Raw genomic sequence first — 21,244 nt, forward strand, 5'->3', positions numbered from 1 at the left:
GCAGGCAATCCAATGGGTGACTACATTGTGGATTCAGCTTCTCTCAATACAGCCAAACCACATCCAATTAATTGTAAAAGCATTTGAATATATGTACAGGACTTGCTTAAATTGTTCCAGTACATGTGGACTAATGGCACACACAAAATGAGGCCCTGGGAATGTTTGATCGCTTCTTTTAACTCTAATAATTGTGTCATATTCTCTTTCATTGTTGTTGAAAAACCCGCAGTGACTGTATATTGACTCACGCTGCTCATTTAAAGTTCCGACTCAATTATTCCTGCAATAATAGTCCCCCATCGCACACCATGCCGCTTGTCTCAGGTTGCTGGAAACGATCACATGACCCTCTGCTGAACCCCCGGCATCAAATACTCCAGATGTAGCGCGACGTGATTGTAAAACGTCAAGTTAAAACCGCAGCGAACCCAAAGGGCCCGTCGCCCCACTTTGCCCCTCAAGGCCTTCATAAAGTGTCACAGAGCAATTCCCAGAGCACAGCCGCACTCTTTTCTTTCACACTTCCTGTCATTCTGTGTTTTCTGTGCGTCAAGCCTTCATTTAGCCGCTGAAGTCGGTTCTTGCCAAGACCCTCACAGCGAGAAATTTGATACGTTGTATAACAAGAAGGACTGAGCTTAATGTGTCACTTCACAATTAACTGTCACAAGATAACGTTTTGGCTGAAAGTCCCCGTCACTCGTTAGAGTGGGTGAGCGATGTAAAAATTTACGCTAAAATAAAGACATGTTACTCGAGTGGCATTAAAAAAAATAACTACCATGCCAACTGTTCCAAAACACAGTAATACACTGCTAAATGAGAACCTCTTGCGACGAATAAATCAAAATTGAATTGGTTAAGGTGCTGATGGCTTTCAGTTAAAAAAAAGTCCAATCCGTTTCGTTTGACCAGATTTGCGCAATGTCCCGTAACATTGAGTTTAAAATAAATTTAATTTCCCCTAATGTGACGCCAAACGAAACCACGAGTTGATTAAAGCCTAAAGCTCCCAAGGAAAAAGATCCCAGATCCGCCAGTGAACTGCGGATACTTCACACTTTCAGTCTGTTTTTGTCCTCAATGATGTTTTGGTTAGCAATAGAGGTCAAAGAGGCATTTATTTGATTCGTAATTGAAGACTTTATATTGTCCTTCAATGTGAATGTGCCCTTCAAACGGCTGGCTACCAATTCAGGATGTACCCGCTCTCTCGCCCGTAATCAGACTGGAGGCTTAAGATCACCCACAACCCTGATGAGGACAAACAAAATAGAAACTAAATTGATACTTTGTTATTTTCAAGCCTGACTGCAAAGAAAGTGTCACATTTGTTTCTCATATGACTGTAATTTCCTCAAATGTGTTTCTCATCAGTGCTTTTTTTTTTAGCTCTCAATTATTGTTCCCCTCAAATCACGAGAGTTGTAACAATAAATGCAACACATGAGCACGGCGGACTTGGCTTATTCTATCTGATTTGAGAGATGTCACCTTAAGTGAGAAATGTGCACGTAGCTGCCACTCAAGCAATGCGTCTTTCTTTCACCTCGTTGTTTAGCTTTCATGGCCCGTCAGTGTAGCGCTTGGCTCGCTTTCACAGATCTTATCCATCCCGCGTCCAGATGGAGCCAGCGACTTGGCCAGGAAGCCTCAGATAAAGTGTACGCTGCATCAAACGGAACCAAAGAGGAAAATGAGCCCACATGAGCAACGTTGTGTAAGGTGAAGAGTTAAAGAGTCCCCTCAGGACTTTACAACTGGGGCCAAATTGGGAAATTGAATAATCGGCTGTTTTCAAACAAGCGAACTAACTTCATGAAGATCTTTCCACTGCAATCTCATCACAAGATCTCTTTTTGATCTCGACAATACGAGGCGTCATAAAATATAGTGACACGAAGAAAGTGAATGATGTGAGAAGATGTGACCAGCAGATCTGGAGGAAAAGCAACATCCGTATGGAAATGACCCAGACACATTTCTTCATCCACGATGAACCCCGAAGGCCTTACTCACATCTGGAGGAACTTGAGTCTGCAATGTATGTGTTTCTAAGGAAATAAGAGGTCCTAATGGAAAGGAGACCAAAGGACGAAGCACTTAGGGTGCAACAATGAGCCTGGTTGGAAGAAGTGACACAGCTGTGATTTGGTGACTATGTTTGTTTGTCTATTTGTTTTCAATCAAGCCAACGTGGTTTCACCTTATCTTGGTGGATAAGAAGAGAAGAAAATGTCAGCTCTACTTGGCAGATCATTGAATGCTTCACTCGTGAAAATTGAGTCAATAATTAATAAAATGAGATAAACAAATGGCATGGACTCAAATCATAACTGATTGCAGACGATGCTCTGTTTTACATCTGCAAACATGTTCAAATGAAGACTCCAACAGGACTGCGTAGACATTCATCAGTCCTATTCTAGTCGGGCTACGTTTTGACTGACACCGGCCAAAGACTCAGCAAGCAGCCTGCTTTATTTCATCATGAAACTTTAACGCATGGAAAAATAACAAGACGTGGAGCCGAGTGGCCTGAGAAAGAAAGGAAAACACAGAGCCCCCCGAGACAAAAGACGTCTGTTGGGTTTAAAAAAAAAAAAAAAAAATCAAGGTTGATTAGCAACTTGGCAAAGCTGCCTCCTAAAGCAAGTTTCTGGTCAAGAAAAGAATGAGTCAGGGTTCCATTGTTCACATTTTTATGTTAGGCTCTAGCTTCTAAAGTTTGGATTTAACACCCACGAGCTCCCCTACAGTGCGTCTAACGACTTTGTGACCAAGTGCAAAGAACAATTATTGGACCATTTAGAAGCCTCATTCCTCCAGTTGCTCTGCTCTGATTGACGCCACAAAAAAAATAGCGGCAAGTCAAAGAATAGTAAAAAGCTGACATATTCTGCCGTTCACCTGAGTGCCATCCATCTCCATTCACAGGAAGTGTGCATGCACATAAGGGACTACACTAGTCTGGACTTGATTGGGAGGCGAGCGGCGAGGCGGCCAATTTGTCATCATTTGGGTGACAAGTGGTCTGAGTGACGCACTCCCTCTCTGACCTCTCCGTGTGCTTTGAACTGACAACACAGGGGCGCATGTCACGGGGTGTTTGCAGGTTAAAAAGCAGAGGAATGACAAGAGGGACGTTTAGAGGAAGAAAAAAAAAACAGCATCTCTGGATTTAATGGGAAAACTATTTATATGGTATTAGCTTTACTTAAAGCAATCCATGAGTTTGAAATACTAGCATCTTGTCAAGACATGGAGACAGCTCCTTTACCACCCTGTTTGGCTACTGTAACAAAACAAACACTACTTCTTTGTTAGCGGACAGAAACGCTCTCCCTGTGCGATCGCGGCAGGACGCAAGCCTTGTAGTAAACATACGCTCACTTTGCACCGCAGCCAAGGGGAGTCTCCATCTTATGAATGTTTAATGAGTGAGGAGAGGGGCCAGTCATTTTCCCACACACCCAAACTTAATGAGCACTGTCTCTCATGTAGACCTATAACTGAAGGCAGGAATGGTGGGAATGAGGGGAAGATGTGTTGGAATGTTTGCGTTTGTGTATGTGCAAATTAAACGTTGCCTGTCATGTATCTGCGTGTATAAATACGCAGGTGTCTGCATATGAAATCTCCCTTTAACTATCGACGTTTAAATTGCCTCGTGGCTAAACAATTAGCAACATCCCAGGAAAACGACTCTGCTTTTGAAAACATTGTTGCAAAGGGCCAATAAAAATTTGGTGTACTGTACGCCAGTTACACTCAAGGTAGCGCTAATTAACGAGTCACATGAAAAATGGCATTTTTGGGCCCAATTAGTAGGAACTAGCAGTGAGGGCATGAATGGTTATACAAGCTGTTCACTATTTCACATTGTAGTAAAGTTTCATTTATTTTCTGCTGTCCTATGAAAATATATAAGAAATTGTTGCTTGTGTGACGTAGTCTACATCCAATTACCATTATAGACATTTAAGACATTAAAAGCACAAAGCCGTCTGAGGTTGAATACCTGGAGGAGGGAGCATGAAATGATATATGCGTAAGATATGACATACAGGATCTGGGGTAAGCCCCTGACGGTTGTAAATTGTCTGGAGGTGTCTCAGTGATAAAAGACTTGTGGAGTTAATGCAGGGGCGGGGACCTTCCAGCCTGTGGGCCATATATGGCACAAAAAAAACATTCAAAAAGCAATTCTAAAAACGAAAATATCTTGTGGCCAAGCATCATGTTTGAATAAAGGGACTTCATCTTGTCAAGCCAAAGCATTTTCTAATAATAAAAAAAAAAAAAAGCCTTGTTTTTTGGCAAGTTGGGACATTCCCTTTCAGAACAAATTTGGTGTATTTTGGACCTAACTGGATTCAGAGTGTCGTTTCCATTGGGGTTGGTGGCGGTAATAAAATACCCACTTTCTGCTTTTTGTGCTGCAAATACCTTCAGCAGCTAATCAAGCCCATCCATTAACATGGTGCTCCATATTCCACGGATGAGCTCATTTCTGACGCTCGCAGGGAGACCTACCACTTAGGAAAAATGATGGTGGTCCAATGCGTGATGATGTGCCGGGTTGTCTGGGAGCATGCGCGAGGAGGAGGTTCAGAGGTAATCTATGTTCTCACCTCTTAAAACAACCTTAAAAGACACAAAGAGGACTGGTGGTGATGAAGTGAAGTCGGAAAATCCCTTCCTTACTCATCCTTCAAAGGAGAAAGAAAACCTGCAAAGCTCTTTAAGACACATCCTCTCAGCACAAAGACGTGAGGGACATGATTCAGATACTTTATTAAGATCTCGAGTCATAAAGCCACTGGAAGACGTCGTGATCCACAGCCGTTGGGGCGCCATGTCCAATAGGCTGCAATGAAAATGTTTGATGCATAGCATACATCTGGGATACAGCTTTAGTGCTGAAGTCTTCTATGCTGGAGTCCAGTCCATGTCCTGCAGACATTTTCTCAGCCCTGGACTTAACAGAGATTAATATTGGGCTACAATAGAATTTGAATTGGGCCAAAAAACTATTGGCTGCAGTAAGTAGCCACGAGTTTCTAAAAAGTCATAAATCTACAATTTGGTGGATCGCATTACAGGTGCGTAGACAAGAGTGTAGCCAGAGCATACAGGTAGATCCAAAAGACTGGAAAGTTCAAATTCAGCAGTGTGGTGTTAGGTTACGGATTTTTTTTTTAAAACTCGTGCGTTTTTGTGACCACCAAAAGACGACACATTCTTCCGGGTTGCCCAGTTTTAAAGAAACACAGTATGAATATTAAAGCATGCAAGACATTGTGAGATGATTGGTCGATGGCCATCTCCTCCCCGTGTCGGTGTTATCGCTGAGGTCAGGCGGTTGGGTTTTCCCCGCGAAGCCCGACCACCTGGACGTGATGTTGTTCTCGTTTCTCACCGACCTTGAGGTGTTCTCGCCCGGTACTCCCTGTCTGGGCCTATTCCACAACACTTCGAAGAAAACCAGTTCATGCAGTTTGCCTCCACATTCTTCGCCGCCCACCAATCCACACGAGCACTCCAATACTAGATATTATATTAATGTGATTATAAGTTTAACACAACCTTAAAAATATGTTTGCAAACTGCCGACAGCACATTTCCCTTTAGTGGTCAGAGATGGAAAAGTTTTTTAACCAGCTTAGACAATCTTTGACAAAATCAATAACCTCCATCCATTGATACATTTTCTCTCTCATGGGTGAGTTCGTTTCTACACACACCTGAAGGCAGCTTTGAGTCTTCAATGAACCTGGTGTGCATGTTTTTGTAGTATAAAAGGAATAACAGACTATCTGGAGAAAACCCACGCAAAAATGGGGAGAACATTCAAATCCCACTCCTCTCTAGGTTATAAACAAGATCGAATCACCACCACAATTTAACCAGCACAATGTAACGTAAACTTGAACTATAATTTAAACTAAACCAACACACTTAAAGCAAGTCAGTGTGGTCTATTTATATCCTAAATAAATGTGACTTTTGGGACCAACTTCTACTTACTGACCTGTGCAGCTCTTGTTTTTGTCTTTCTTGTCATCAGGGGGGGGCGTGGCTAGCAGGTAGAGCTAGTGTCGCAGTTCTAATTAGTGACCTGGGCTCTTTAAAGCAGATTCTATGGAGTTGGCTGTGTCATAAAGCATTCGTTCATGAGCGGACAAACCCCATGTCCGACTGTCACTATGATGCCTGTTGCCCGGCTTGGCCAAACACAGCCTGCAGGAATGTGAGCGTTTAATCAGAGGACAAATGCCATATTTTGAGCAGTTTGTTTTTACGACCCAGCGGGCGTGCGTGATTGCAATTCTGTGTGTGTGCCCGTGTCCAAATGAATTTGTGCAGAAGTTAACACGTGTTTACTTTATGCTTGTGTGAATTAATGCTTGTGACATGCTCCTCAATAAGAGCGTGCACGTTCAGCAGAATATATGTGCCAGCCTACTGTGTACATACAGGGGACTGATATTTGTATACATCCCACTCTTTGAGTTTACGTGCATTTGTGTATGTTGGGCTGGTGGCCCAAAGTGGCCACCCATGATGCTTTTAGGGCCTCTGAGTAACACAGCTCGAGTCAACAGCAACACAAAACACATCTGAACCCCGCTGAGTTCTTCTATATGGAGCCATTTAGGAGTGCTTCCTTTAAATACAAACAGCACATATATGCACCATTCAGCGCACACTAGAAACGATTGTGCATGTCTGCCTACATGCGTCCATCTTGTTTGGCCTTGTCAATCCGGTGGACCATGAAAGCATTATTTTGTGCATAAATGAGGATCTTAAATAGAATGCTAGTGCAATCAAAAGATGCCAATGGATCGTAATAGTAGAAAACCACTTATGTAAATGGTTTAACCCAAACCTTTTGATTAAGCACAAGAAAACTTGGGAATTCCTTCACTGCCTGTGGGAAGAAAAAAAGTGGTTAGGCTGGCCTCCCAGATAAAGTCTGACTGACTTGGACCACGTCCACTAAAGATGTTCTAATAAAACTCCTCTTTCAGTCAGATGGAGGCCTTATCAGATTTTTAGAAACACACCTGTGAGATACAGTAAAATTCGGTGAACCTGCTGTACGTTGTTCTGTCTCAAGCCAGGAAAACTGATAACAATTCTTAGAATAATTAGTTTTGCAGAAGCGCTGGCCGGCCTGAACCAGAGGTCTCATACCTTCGCTCAAGGCCAACATATCTGCCAAGCTTTAGGGAGGTCTTATACTCCCTTCCTTGTCTTATCTGTGAGAGGCCTTCACTAGTTATGAACAGAACACCTTTGTTTTTTGTCTAGCTAAAGAGAAGTTCTTTCTCTATTATACCTTGTAGTTTCTATTTATGAATTGTTGTTGACCGGGACAGTTTTTAAGTTATCCCCTATTTACTCAATGTTTGGTTAAGTAGACTTCATGCAAGTTATCTCACATCTACTTAACGTTTGTTGGAGTGTAACCGGGCCTTCTACGTAATTCTCCTCGCGAGCAAAAGGATTACTGGTTGTCTTCTCCTTGTTTGCTGTATATTTTTATTGGCAGAAGTTTAAAATGCACATTTTCTCCAAATTCAATGAGAAAAGCAGTAGCAGTTGTTGAAATAGGATTTTGTGTTCAAGTTTATTTAATTTAACAATGATATCCAAGGTTAGCCTGCTAATGGCTAACTCACACCACCAACCACATAAAGAAAAAAAAATACTGGCGTGCATCAAAAAGATTTAAGACTCAAAGATCATGTGCCTGCCATATTTTCTCTTTTGGACAGAAAAAAAATGTCATGATAAATGAAATGATGGCAAGGCTATGATAAGTGAAGAAACATGTCGACACACCTATTTGCGCATTTTAACAGAGTTACTGGCACCTGGAGGATACACGGATATACTGTATAATATAACATCTATCATTCATTGCGGGGAGAAGATGACACGTGTGCTGCAGGGAAATATTATACCTGCTCGGTGTAGTGTGTCGCCTTGTCATACACACACACACACGCACACAAAGTTGGAACAGGTATCTTGGTATTGCAATCGTTTTTATGGGACCGTTTTAAAGCCATGGTTTGTTTGTGCATTCAAGTTGAGACTAGAACAATGAAATGCAGTTATTTATGAATTGTGTGGTAGGAACGGTTGGTTTGGGGCAATTGTACACACTATTAAACAAAGAATGAGTGCTATTTTGTGAGGTGATTTGGGACTAAAACTGCTTGTAAATGTCAGGCGGGGGACAGTTTTATTTCTATAGATCCTGCTTTACATCAGTTTACAAACCGAGTGGAATATACCTTTGACTAATCTTTAAAGCAATGCTGAATATTTTTTTTTAGTCTTAGTCTGGGAAGAGCAGCCTTGAAAACACTCAATACATCAGCCTTGTTATTTCAAGATCAAGATCAGACGTGATGGGACATGTATTTGGAATATTGACACCATGAGGTCTGCACTGCCATCTTCTGGCTTTACATATTCCATATTCCATGCATAGTACCTTTACTGTATAAGAAACAAAACCAGTAGGAGCTGTTAATTTAGGTATGATCTTTGGACAGTTGGAGGTAAAATGATGCATCCAGTGATTTCTGTTGATGGCAAGCAGCCCAGTGGATTCATGCTAATTTAAATCTACAGTAGTGCCAAAACAATGGGACAAGCTGTCAAGCTGTAGATCAGATTTTACTTTATTTGAATCGATAGATTTTGGCCATGCCCGATTCAGTAGAATTGTTTTATCTCGCTAGCTCTCTAGCCAGCTATCTAGTTAGGTAGCTCTTTCTAGCGATTGCTAGCTATCTGGCTATCTCTAGTGTTAAGATACCAATATGGAGGTAAGCCAAAAAAAATAAGAAAAACAGCCAGTTTTTTGCTTTGGAATGTTGATGCCTGGTCTATGGCCTTTTGACTCTTTGCTGATTTTATCTTTAGAGCATCTTGATGTTCTGTGAAGGTTATCTTCGAACTTGTCTCTTCTAAAATGGGTCTTTAGGGAGTGGTTTGAGTGAGGAAATGGCACCTATGGGTGGAAAAACAGTGGTCTTATTGAGGCCATGTCAAATAGGGTAGGTCTTGTAAAACTTGTCTAGACCCGATACGGTCTTGCTGTATGTTTCACGGTGGGTGATGTTAACTACTGGAGTGAGGCGGAGGGTCCCAGCGTGGTGTGTTTAAACTGGAGATGAAGGTAGATGCTTGCCAAAAGAGGGGAAGAGATAAATTTGTATCATCCATTGTGCGGGTGAAGACAAGTTGGATTTATAACACACACGAGTTGTATATCCTGTATGAGCTTTTTTTGGTAGATGCTCCTGCCACCTAAATGACAAGATGATTATTGCCTTCACAATTCATTCCCCATCCATAAGGGACATGCATGAGATGTTTTCTTCATCTTGGCCATCTTAGAAACCCTAAGGTTTCCCCACAGGAATATTCCTAAGTATGTTCTGCCTACTAAGTTTGTACACTGTGCAGGTCAAGTTGAGAGCCCCCCTCCAGCTATAAAACAACGGCTACAATATGATTTATTTCTTGAACATTTTTGCATGCATACCTAGGTGGCCCTCTTCCGCAAAATCCATCCTGTAAAGTTGCGGTGGACTGCGTTTTAACCTTTAACCCGTCCACTTCTGCCTACATTCTAATTTCACCCTTAAAGTAATATTAAGGGGCCTTATTGGGCACACTTTCCACAATGTCTGATTTTTTGTCACTGGAACTGGGGAAGTGGCCAGAGAGAAGGAAGACTGCTTCCATCACCAACTTCGGATTGGATAACAGAGGACAGGATTTAAGGCTGATTAGAATAACATGGTTTGTTTTAAATCATGGCATTCCACTTATCATCACTATGTTTATATATGGGATTAGGCTGAGAAAGAGGTGACAGAAGCAGGCAAATGACCTGATGCGTGCACCCAGCATCCATTGCTGTCTCTGGACTGTGCATCACTGTAGCGGCAATGGAAAATGTGAACAATAACCTGTAATGCTGAGCGAGACCTTTGAGGGCTGCCAAAAAGCATCACTGTGCCCATTTGTCTGGGTGGTGTTTCACGAGGCCCTAGCATTACAACAATCACGTTTACCAATGCTCTTGTGTTGGCAATCTGTAAAAAAAAAAGAACGCCCACCAGATTTTATGGTCATGCTCTAATTCTCATAATGTCAAATCTCTTTGATTACAAGAGATTTGGGGAGGTTCACGGAGGGTGGTGTACAATGTATGAATTATTATGTACTGACTACACCCTTTTGATTCTGGGGAGGATGTATTGACTCAGATGGAGAAATGTAAATAAAGTCCTCACTTCAACTTCTTTTCATTAAGCTCTCCTCCAAATTGTGTTGGCTATCAACCAAGATTTCTGAAAATGACTAACTTGCTACGTAAATAACTCATTCCCTGCCAACAGTATTGTACTAAAATAATGTAGGCCGTTTCTTACTATAAAACGATCTGACGTCGTAACAATTTTACTCAGTTCTCAGTTGCAAACTCCTCAACAGTGACGTCACAAGGGAAAATTATGTTCAAATCTGCCCTCACTCCAGCATTCCCTCATCAGTCATCGCCACGTGTAGTGACCTAAGCAGAGGCTGCAGAGGTCAAGACCGCGCTGTCCATTTCTGTTTCTCCGCTCATGAATAAACAGAGGCTAGTGTTTGGGTGTGCATGTCCTTCAGGGCGATTACACACACAAAAAAACACATTCGCATACTCAAACAGCCTTGGGCCGTCTCCGCTGGCATAATTAGAAACATTTGGGATCATTTGCAAAGGGAGCACAAGTTGTGATGAGATCCAGATGCACAACTGGGTTTTGCCGAAATACAGGAACCCTTATTTTACGAGGGACGATTACTCGCTCTTCCTTACCCCAGGAGGTGTGTGCAAGTGACTGCGTTCCCCAATTTGTCTAGATATTTAATTGGTGTTTTTTAAGGGGGAGGGGGGTCATCCACAATGAGGTCAGATGGTTTTATGGTTTTATTATGGACAGAAAATAGTAGCTTCCCCGATGAAAACATCAATCATTAAAAAGTTAGACTTCACGAGACATATACAGAAGCAAAACTCAAAGTATTCTTCCATGGTTCAAAGAAGCACACGTATTCTTTAAAAAATCAGAATTGCTGTCGTCTTTTGATGCATATTCCAGTTACCTAAGGAAGAGAAATAAAAATTACACTATCAGTACATACTGGCTAGTAGGTAAAACAACATTGAACCCAACAAAAAAGGCATCTGACTATTTTATGCACAAGTCTGCCATCTTGTGGTAGATGCTATGTAATATTTCACACTAACCCAGATTGCAACATTGGAGTGAAGATGAATGTCAGGGATATGTGGCTGTGTGGTTATAGACAGGATATGAAACTAATCTATGATAAGGATTAAAAATTCAGTTGAAGGTTTCTATTATGTATTGATACAGATAAGGTAAGTCTGTTCCTTACCTTTAGACTTTGTTCCTTCCCTCTACAATCAAATTGCTGACACCCGTGTATCACCTGCAATCAGTTCATCTGGGCGCATGAAATGAGACAATAAAGTAAAATAAATCAGCCTGTTATGCATGTTTATGTAAATTTCAGGCTATATCGGAAATTCAGGAGAGCTATTGTTTCTTTGTCACCGTCCCTCATCATCCAATTCGCTGTCCAGAAACATCTAACTCAATCATGAGCTAAGGTTTACAAATTTAGAACTTCAGGTCATAATGTTAGGGAAGATCAGAAATCGCTGACCTGGTTGAGCAGATCGGTTCTTCGTAGCTCAGTTCTGTCTGTTCACGATGGCAGAGACCTGCCTGTAAATGTTCTCATTTGCCGCCGTGCGGCACATGACTGACTCATGTTCCCCCGGTAAGCTGATGGATAGAAGGAAGGAGCCCTGAAGAAAACACAAAGTGAGAAACTAAAATGTAAACAAAGCGCCAATGTGTATGATCACACAGAATTGTGTTTAAATACCCGGTAAAGGTCTACAGAGCGTCAATCGGACCTCAGGGCCTGACGTCTTGAACAACTTAAGTACTTTCTAGGAAAAAATATATAAATTGTGAAAACAATACTAAACATGACTTACACAATTATACATAGAGATGGTGGATTAGTATCAAAGGTGACATTATGATAAACTAAACAAATATTTACAAGAGTTCCATTAGAGGTGAACTTCCAAATTTAAAAGCTTAATCGACATACTGGGTAAGACAGCTCCTTGAGCGACTGGCCGTTGATGGCCAAAAGTACATCGCCCTCATTGATCTTGCCGCTCAATTGGGCCGGTTGGCCAGGAAAAAGTTGCTTTATCCGGATCAGGTTGCCAACGTCTGGAATGGGCGGGTCCAGTTCACACATAACGAAGCTGAAGCCCAGACCGTCGGCACTCTTAGTCAGGGTCACTTCCTGTGAATTTTCTGAAGTGTTTTGGTTTGGGACAATGAAGATGCAGGGAAGATGAGAGAATAACACAGAACGCTGGTTAGTGCACCAAACATAAGATGACATCCAATTGGTATTGTAGAGCGGTAGTTGCCTTCAGTGTACTAAGTAGGGCATGACCTATTAATCAGCCGGCAGGAAAAAAAGTCGCTCATTTCTCAGAAAATGATCTATGTTAAGCAGGAGGGACGGCAGACCCGAGGATAAGGAAGGCCAGAGGGATAAGAAAAGGAAGGTCAGGGTCAGAAAGGCAGATCAGGAAGAGGAAGTGTGTGAAAGTTCAGTCAGATGAGTTTGCCTAGTGACAACTCTCACGCAAAGATCTACAGTTTCTCCAGCAGTTACATTCATTTGTCCAGTCTTTGGGTGAATTGTAGTCTAAATACCTTACAACAAGCAACCCCAGCTAGATTCTGTGTGAACATACTGTCAGTCACAAAGTTGTAGTCCCTGGGTCCGTGACAGAATATGTGGGAAGGGGTGCTAATAGATGAGGCGTTGTTCAAACTGAGCTGCCTGGTAGCTGCATCCATGTTAGGAGTGGCTTCACTGGTGTCATTGTAGGTGCTCAGAGAAACCTTGGGGAAGCTGCTGAGCACATGCTCCACAACCAAAGTCACCATCTAGACAACAGGAGGTGGCATATTTTTCATTAGCATCCCCCCTCAAATGTAGAATGATCAGTCACATTTCGAACTTTACCTCCCCAGTTTTGCACAGACATTCCACGGCCTGTTCATAGGTGACACCTTGAAAGTTGATCCCATCAACCTCTAATATTCTATCACCTGGAAGACAAAACAAAACAGTACAATCATATTTTTGCTATTCTTGTGGGGCCAGCATATAATTATGGTTTTAAAATGCATTCATTGATCACCTTCATGTATGCGCCCGTCTCTGTCAGCAGACCCCCCAGGAACAAGGCTCTTGATGTAGATTCCGCCATTGGGAGCATTAGTGCTGACATCATCCTGAATGATTGCATTATTTCAGTACATATAAGTAATGCTGCAACATTGATAGTTGGCTGAAGCAGCAGGGTTGGTATGATGAGCGATCTTTCTAATGCTGTTGGACCACGAATGTTAATGAGATTGAGTCAAGCAGACTTGGTGACCCACTCTGACTCATGCTCTTTTCCTGGCCTGCTTAATTGGCCTGCAGGTGGATGGATGCCAGAGTCATCACTTTCTGTATAATCATTGAAGTCAAACTATATAGCAAATATAGATTTTGTGCACCATATTTTTTCCACATTTCGTCAGTACCGTAATTTCCGGACTATAAGTCGCGCTTTTTTTCATAGTTTGGGTGGGGGGGCGACTTATACTCAGGAGCGACTTATATATGTTTTTTTTCACAAATTTTTACTTGATCATTAAGACATCACTTACTTACAAGTATAGTTGACCACTTCCCATGTTAATTTTAGTATAGTTGATCACTTCACATGCTTTTATATCTTTATCTTGAACATATTCAAAACATAAAAAATAGAGAAAACATCAAATAAAGCAATTAACACTTTAAAGCACCATATCCAAGTCCACTGTCTGCTGCATGTACACTTGCTCTATTTTTGCTCCTCTTATATTTATTATTATTATTTATTATTATTTGGCCCGTTCTCAGCTCTTTGTTTGTGTTCGTCACGTTAGCATGCCTATTGTTTAGCCTGTTGTTGCTATTTAATGAATTGGAGTGACACCGATGGTTTTATAAACATGTTATTCATGTAATAGTTGTGCTTAATCACTCTATATGTTACGTCAGGCCCGTTCTCAGCTCTTTGTTTGTATTTGTCACATTAGCATACCTATCGTTTAGCCTGTTGTTGCTATTGTTTAGCCTGTTGTTGCTATTTCATGACTGTTTTTGGTGTGGGATTTTGTCCTATAAATTGCCCCCCAAAATGCGACTTATACTCCGGAGCGACTTATATATGGCTTTTTCACTTTTTGGGGCATTTTATGGCTGGTGCGACTTATACTCCGGAGCGACTTATAGTCCGGAAAATACGGTACTCAGAGCCACACCTCCCAAGAAAAAATTTTGCAAACTCACAGTGATGCTGATGCCCAGGCTTCCGGCAACCTTCTTGAGCTTCACTATCTTCTCCTCTGACTTCACACAATTCAGTGAGGAAGAAAGTGAATAGCCGTCCTTAAAATGACACACAACTGTTGTTATGGTATTTAATGTACATCTTGTGACTGATGTCTATTTTGTGGCTTAGGCGATTGGAAGAAATTTATCTTACAATACTTTTTGGAGTGTACAAGCACTTAAAACATTGTGAGACCTGCGCGTTTAGAATACGGACTTCCTGGGGAGGGTAAAGTCTGTTGCCAGTCTTTGGCTCCATCATGAGCGAGACAATCTCATCCAAGCTGTCTCCTGGCTGTCCATATGCCATCAGAGTAGTTTGCGACTCATAATTTCTCAATGTCGAAGGCCGCTGAGTGTTTGGAGTTTGAGGGGCTGCGATTAACAGTAATGTTATTTCATTGGCTATGAAAAAAAATATTTTGTATAAACCACGCTAACTACACACGTATGCCCACACACAGAGCACCTTTTGGCTGTGAGATAATGAGCTGCACCTCCTCCGGGCTGCTCTGCATGACCTCCGCTGCCTCGCTAAAGGTGGCGCCCTCCAAGCTGATATGGTTCAGAGAGATCAGGCGACCACCTAAGGGAAAAGGTCATCATAATTTAGGTTGCCACCAAAACAATGTTATGCAAAGTACAGCGTTCGTAATAGGATCTGCCAATATGCGTTATGGTGAAGCAAGATCATACATAACAAATAGAAATTATATTAAAAAAATGAGTAATTCATTTTGTACCTGCTCGTATACGTCCATCCTTATCAGCAGGTCCCCCAGGCACTACAGATGCAATAAAAATGCCCAGCTCATAACGTCCCACCGTCTCTTCTCCCACAATCATGATGCCTACATAAACACATGATTTGGAAAAAGTCTACTGCCTTTATAAATGATGTTACCACTTCCAATCTTTCAATATTTTCCAAGCATAGAAAATACAGCACAGCAGCCAAATGATAACACTAAATCCAACCAATCATTAAAAACTTGAGCCAAAACTGAAACCTGCTTCGAGAACAAACTTCTGAAGTGGTATCGTAAAATGTTACCAAGGCCGAGCTTTGGGTCTTTCTTGAGAGAAACGCACAGGACCTCTCTCTCGGACGATGGGCCTTGTTTAGTTGGAGTTTCTGTGGGCCATAGAAATCTACAATCAGGCAAATATTGTTGCACTAACTAAAGTGGACTGTAACTGGAAGCTAGTCTATACGTGAATGACTGGTTGCAACCTCTGGCTGCTGGTGAGCCAAAAGGAGCTTCAGAGCCACTTTTCTGAGAACGGGCTGGAGAACGTATGCCAGTGCTACCACACTGACTACTGGAGCATGTGCTGCAAATGAGACATTTCGTAAATGCATTGGCAACAACACAGTCTTTAATATACAACATCAGTTGGAGTTCCAGGACATAAATTTGAAGATGATGTACCTTTGTTCATAAAGGCTCTGGCGCTGCTTTTTAAAGCGGGCCTCTATCCTAGCAGCAACATCCTCACAAAGCCTGGTCAAGGATTCGTTTTGAGGAGTGTTCAGACCGCTGTCATCTTGCGGTGTCTCCGAACCCACGATGGACTTGAACCGGCTGTTTTGAGTCCGGCAAGGTGATGCGTATTGAGGAATGTTTACATCTGGAAGCAAACAACAGAATGATCCACCAAATTATACATCCGTGATCATTTTAGCAGTCTTGATGTCGTAAAATTAACCTGAGACCAGGCTGTGGTTGAGCTGACGTGAATTCATTTCATTGTTGAACTTGTGCTGTGATGAGCAGAGGTTACACAGGTATTTGGCTATCTTTGACGTCTCTGTGATGAAGGTGTGTTTCTTCTTGCTGGCCCGGCACTCTATTATAAATCGATGCCTCTGAAAGAATATCAAGGATTTCTTTAAATGGGATTTTGCAAACATGAGTTGGATATTTTAGATTAAGCAGTCTACTCACATTGGAGGAAATAGTTTCTGTTTCACGCCAATGAAACGTCTGGCTGGTGCTTCGGCAGCCGACTTTCACCACGTAGACAATAACGCCTTTGGCACAAACTCCGAGGACAATTTCTCCTTCTACAGGCTTTTTTTCACGTGTCACACGGTGGAACAAAACACCGTATTCAGGCAACTGTAGACACACCTGCATCATTGGGGTTAGGGGTTAAAGTTAGGGTCTGCCTGCTCTCTGTAGCCTCAATACGCGTCTACGATAATAAAGAATCTCAAATAAAATGCGTTACTTTGAGGAACTCAAGTTCTGACTCCTCTGTGAGCATCTGGGCATTACTTGTATGGAGCCGTTGCAATTCTCCAAGAATGTAAGGCAAGGCACGTTTCTCTATGACACTTTTGGGGACATATTGATCAGGGCGACAGTAGTTTCTACCATACACCTGGAATAAATAAAAACAGAATTATTATTTGTCTTTTTAATCTACTTATCCCATTAAAATGCACCTAATGTACAATATGAGGTCTTTCTCCAAACCTCAGGCATGCAGTCCCCATACTCTGTCTGCAAGGCCAGAGCTCCGAGGTATAGAGCGGTCTCCTCATGGCAGGACAATCTATCGTCTAAGAGGTCTTTTCTAAGTTGGAGGTAGTACTGGTGGCGGGTCTGTTTGTGCCTGACAGGACGAGACTCTGAATCACCTCTATTAATTTCTAACAAAGGGTCAAATTTTCAGGGGGATAACTAAGTAGCAAAAAATACTTACAAAAGTGTAGAGATGTCATTGACAAAGAATTTGACCCTGAAGAAAAGGACAAAGGTGGTTGAAGGCACTTTCTTCCAGCTTTCCGGAGCAACTTTGGAAATCTTGGTATCGTTGTCCACAAAGAAAAACTCATTATCTGATGAAAGAGAAAAGGAGACTTCGTTTGCGCATCCTTGTTGTTAGAATTGTCATATTTAATTGTCCGTTGGTGAGATTTACCGTCAATGTAAGCAAGGGCGAAGTAAAAGTGTTCCACCAGGTTGGCATGAGCGACAATCATGTCAAACACGTCTCCGCCTCTGGTTTTCACTTCACATTTGATGGCTATGTTCTGACCGCTTGGCATCACCACAGTCAGTTCTCTCTGTGTGGTTGGCGATTTCCCTTTTTTTGACTACAATATAAAGAAATCAAGACGGAAGAAAGAGTCAAAGTGTTTGTTTTTTTTTAATGACTAAACATGATGAGAAGTAAAAACATGATTGATGAATTCCTTTGGTTTCTCACCAAAATGGATCCAGGCAGCTCTAAGACAACAACGGGCTCATCCGACATTCTAATAAACTCTGGACCCATGTCCTACATTAAAAGATGTCGCAAATGAAAATATATAATCATTACTCAATCATAACCCTCAACAAAAGGAATTGACTATTTGCAGTCACTATATTTTCAATAAGGCTTTCCTATAGCAAATTTGCTCACCTTCATTTTCTTATCATTCAGACTCATTGTCGACTCAAACTGCATGAGAAATCTCGAGTTAGCAGGCCGACCGCCATCTAGGTATGGGCTACAGACAGTGCGATTGAACTGTTGCCAACTCCCATTACTCTCAGTGTGTCGACATCCCGAGGGGATCCTAAGCAGGAATGACTTTATCAGTCCTTTAAATCTGTCACTACTGAGATCTACTAACCAACGTTTCAGTTTTTGTTTGAAAGATGTGAAATGAGAATGCATCACTTCACTTCATACCCTGTGGACTCAGGTGTATAGGATGCTCCTGAGAATGTTCTGGAGATCTTCTTCTTTGTCATCCATGTAGGGTTACAAAAAGACCGACCTGAAATACAATCCAGTACTGAGTAAGGTATACACAGTACATTGTGTATTCTTTTTTTTTGTCTCACATAATACAACTACTTTTCTTACTGTGTAACTTGTCTCTGATGATCTGACTGCGATCACTCATCAGGGATCCGTTTTCTGTCACTGACAGAGGCGCTACCTGTTGCATGAATATTTGGGCTGTCAGTTAAAACCAGCGGAAACCACCATGATCAAAGAATGCGAGGTTCGTTGTCCGCTAACCGAGTTTCGGTAGATGTCTTCTACCAGCTGCTTGACAAGCCGCTCGGCGGGATAAAGCATAAAGTTCTTGTGGTGAAGCTCGCAGGTCTCAAGCACCGTCATCAGGTCCGTCCGCCTCGTTACCGTGTCCTCGCACATGCTCAGTAGTAAACCCTCCAGCTCTGCACTAAGATGAACAGGCTTTCACAAGAAGAAGCATGTTGATAAAGGGTTGATGAATTTTGGACAGTTGACACTTAAGGAGCATAGTACCTGGTTTTGAGGTAGTTGATAATCCACGCACCAGTAAAAAGTCATACCCAGTGAGTATACAAGTGTCTGTGGGAAAGCAGGGACAGAGACAAGAACTTGTTATCCCAAGTGTGCTTTGCAAGGTGTAGCAATCCATTGGCCAATAATTAAGTTCAAGGTTGTGGGACTGTTGATAACTTTAGATGTAAGACGAGGTTTGTAATAAAAAATGTTGTTTTTTTTTGCGGACCCCCCAAGATATCCTTGCCCCACCCTCAAGGAAAAAGTTCTAGCTCCACCAGTGGACAGACTAAACCCTGTCGTGGTTGTCAGTCAATCATCAAATCAAGGGACAAGTTATGCCAGACGTATTGGATTGTCCGTGTTTTATAAAGGCACTGATCATAGCTAGATTATTTTCAACTTTAAATATAAATTCTGATGGACTAACTTTGATATTGCTTAGTAAGCCCTGAATATCATGAAATTCCTATCCTACTTTAGACTTTTTCCACTTTAGATACCACTGGTGTTTCTTGCTTTTAATAGGAAAGTAGTATCCCTGTAAATGTAAAAATAACTTGAAATTGTATGGTAGAGTGCTAAGACGGAACATGCACTGATCTGACCTATGGTATCTACGAGATCATTTTTACAACCTTTTCAGCTGTGGTTCTTGTGGAGGCAGTGTGACCCTGAATGACTTCGGGAGCCACAAAGGAGGCCACATCATCATTTCGCCCACAGCTCTTGAAGGCCATACGCCCATTAGCGGACAGTAGCACCGTGCCTGGGCTGAGGACGCTACACATGTTTCCAGAGCCTAAACGGAACACAGCAGAAACGTTTAGGGATGGCAGGTGGCTAATTTGCGGGAATCTTGTTGGAGGCTAATTACCTTTTTTGGAAATATCCAGTAAGGCCTCTGTGGTGACAAGCAATAGACACCAGACCTCATCCTCATCTAGCGGTGAACCTCTGGCTTCTAGCACCTCTGCCAGGGTCACAAAGGTCCCCATCCTAATGGAAAACACAGCTGCTGTGTGATTCATGAAAACCCTCAGTTTCTGTAAATATCAGCCAGTAATCGATGTCTAACAAACAACCAAACCAGATTTATACTTATAGGCATGTAAGGAAATGGAAGACATTGTTCATCTAGCAGTTGGGTTTTGATGGTGGAATAGCATAACTTCTGTCACATTTCCATGTACAGTATGTTAGCTCCAATTAATACTCTAAAATACACATCGTGAGGAATCAGAGTCCAAATGTTTGTCTTTCTATCTGTCAGTCCCGCTTCCTTCCCTATTCTGTAAATCAACCCTGAATTGTCCATGTGAACACATGATGAAGTTCTCAATACAATTATAGATATTTGTTTCTCAATACTGCATTCACATTATTTGCTAAACTGTAGTGTGAATATTAGTAAGCACACATGCCTCGTCGGGAACTCTATTTCTGATATAGTGACAAAAACATACCATCACAAACTATTCTGCACCACAGTGCAGCTGGTACTGTGTATTTCTGGTGGTCCTTTAATCATACTTAAATGCGGTAGCTATTTGTTTACATGTAATGTATCTTACCTTATTCCCTTTAATTTCCCTCAGACATCCGCCTTGTGAATCTAATCCTTCCTCTTACACGTCCACCACTTCCATGTCATCCACCTCTTCTTCGTCGCCAGGTCCCCATCTGTCATGGCAGCTTGTCATTATTGACATCATTTGCTCATGACAGATCAATTGTCTATGCAAAAACCAAAGACCACAGATATCATTTCCACTGCGCTCACAACTAGTGACGTGTTGATTCTGTGTTTTCTGTCATTTTATACTATTTTTAGACCAGGGACTTAAGCACATAATTGGATTTGCCGGACAAGCTAATGGCAGCTGGGGCAAGTAAAGGGCCAATCCAATAGAGGCAGCACTGTGTTAATGAGCCATTGCAACTGCAAGGGAATGTCTCAGTCAATTAGATCACTTTCTTTCGTTATCTTTCAACAGTTTAGCATTATATCAAGTGGGACGCAACACATATATTGCAAATGGCAGGTTGATTCATCACACCAAATATCTTCTCAGCTAGGAACTGTTGGATGCTCATTATGACGTTTCAGAAAGAAACTCTATTCCAATGCTTAACTATATTTACTATTATTTAAATCTGATGTGCGAGAGGAAAAGATCTGTGGAAAACTTGGAATCGGTGTTAAATATACATCTAGAAAAGTGAACTTGCATCTCTGTATTATTTGGTATTTTATTTAAACCTAAAGTAAAATGTGCTTTAAAATTAAATGTTTCTCTATGTGTGAAGCACAACGCATTTAGGGTTTTATTGTGGAGAAATTGGCTTGGCAAAGACAAGGGAACACTGTTGAAAAATT

General features: G+C 41.7%; 1 protein-coding gene across 4 annotated transcripts; it reads right to left on the reverse strand.

Moving 5' to 3' along the window:
* Positions 1-11,001: 11,001 nt before the first annotated feature.
* On the reverse strand, positions 11,002-20,837 carry frmpd2 (FERM and PDZ domain containing 2). Of its 4 annotated transcripts, none has more exons than XM_049759270.2 (30): positions 20,439-20,827; positions 19,742-19,863; positions 19,503-19,666; positions 18,865-18,930; positions 18,613-18,792; positions 18,454-18,529; positions 18,277-18,364; positions 18,004-18,160; positions 17,806-17,877; positions 17,518-17,692; positions 17,299-17,434; positions 17,070-17,208; positions 16,822-16,974; positions 16,536-16,721; positions 16,297-16,456; positions 16,020-16,218; positions 15,821-15,921; positions 15,641-15,721; positions 15,330-15,371; positions 15,056-15,172; positions 14,783-14,961; positions 14,545-14,643; positions 13,358-13,451; positions 13,180-13,265; positions 12,905-13,100; positions 12,238-12,452; positions 12,004-12,070; positions 11,779-11,923; positions 11,488-11,556; positions 11,002-11,190 (listed from the first exon to the last, which is right to left on the reverse strand). In XM_049759270.2, the coding sequence occupies exons 2-28, from the start codon at positions 19,860-19,862 to the stop codon at positions 11,883-11,885; spliced, it is 3,390 nt and encodes a 1,129-aa protein (XP_049615227.1). In that variant the 5' UTR covers position 19,863; positions 20,439-20,827; the 3' UTR covers positions 11,002-11,190; positions 11,488-11,556; positions 11,779-11,882. The 4 variants fall into 4 exon arrangements, with proteins under 4 accessions (XP_049615227.1, XP_049615226.1, XP_049615225.1 ...); XM_049759269.2 differs by having other exon boundaries at positions 14,545-14,604; positions 15,330-15,437; positions 20,439-20,825; XM_049759268.2 differs by having other exon boundaries at positions 15,330-15,437; positions 20,439-20,823.
* Positions 20,838-21,244: the final 407 nt, after the last annotated feature.

The sequence above is a fragment of the Syngnathus scovelli genome, chromosome 21, assembly GCF_024217435.2.
Source record: "Syngnathus scovelli strain Florida chromosome 21, RoL_Ssco_1.2, whole genome shotgun sequence".
In the NCBI taxonomy this organism is placed as follows: Eukaryota; Metazoa; Chordata; class Actinopteri; order Syngnathiformes; family Syngnathidae; genus Syngnathus; species Syngnathus scovelli.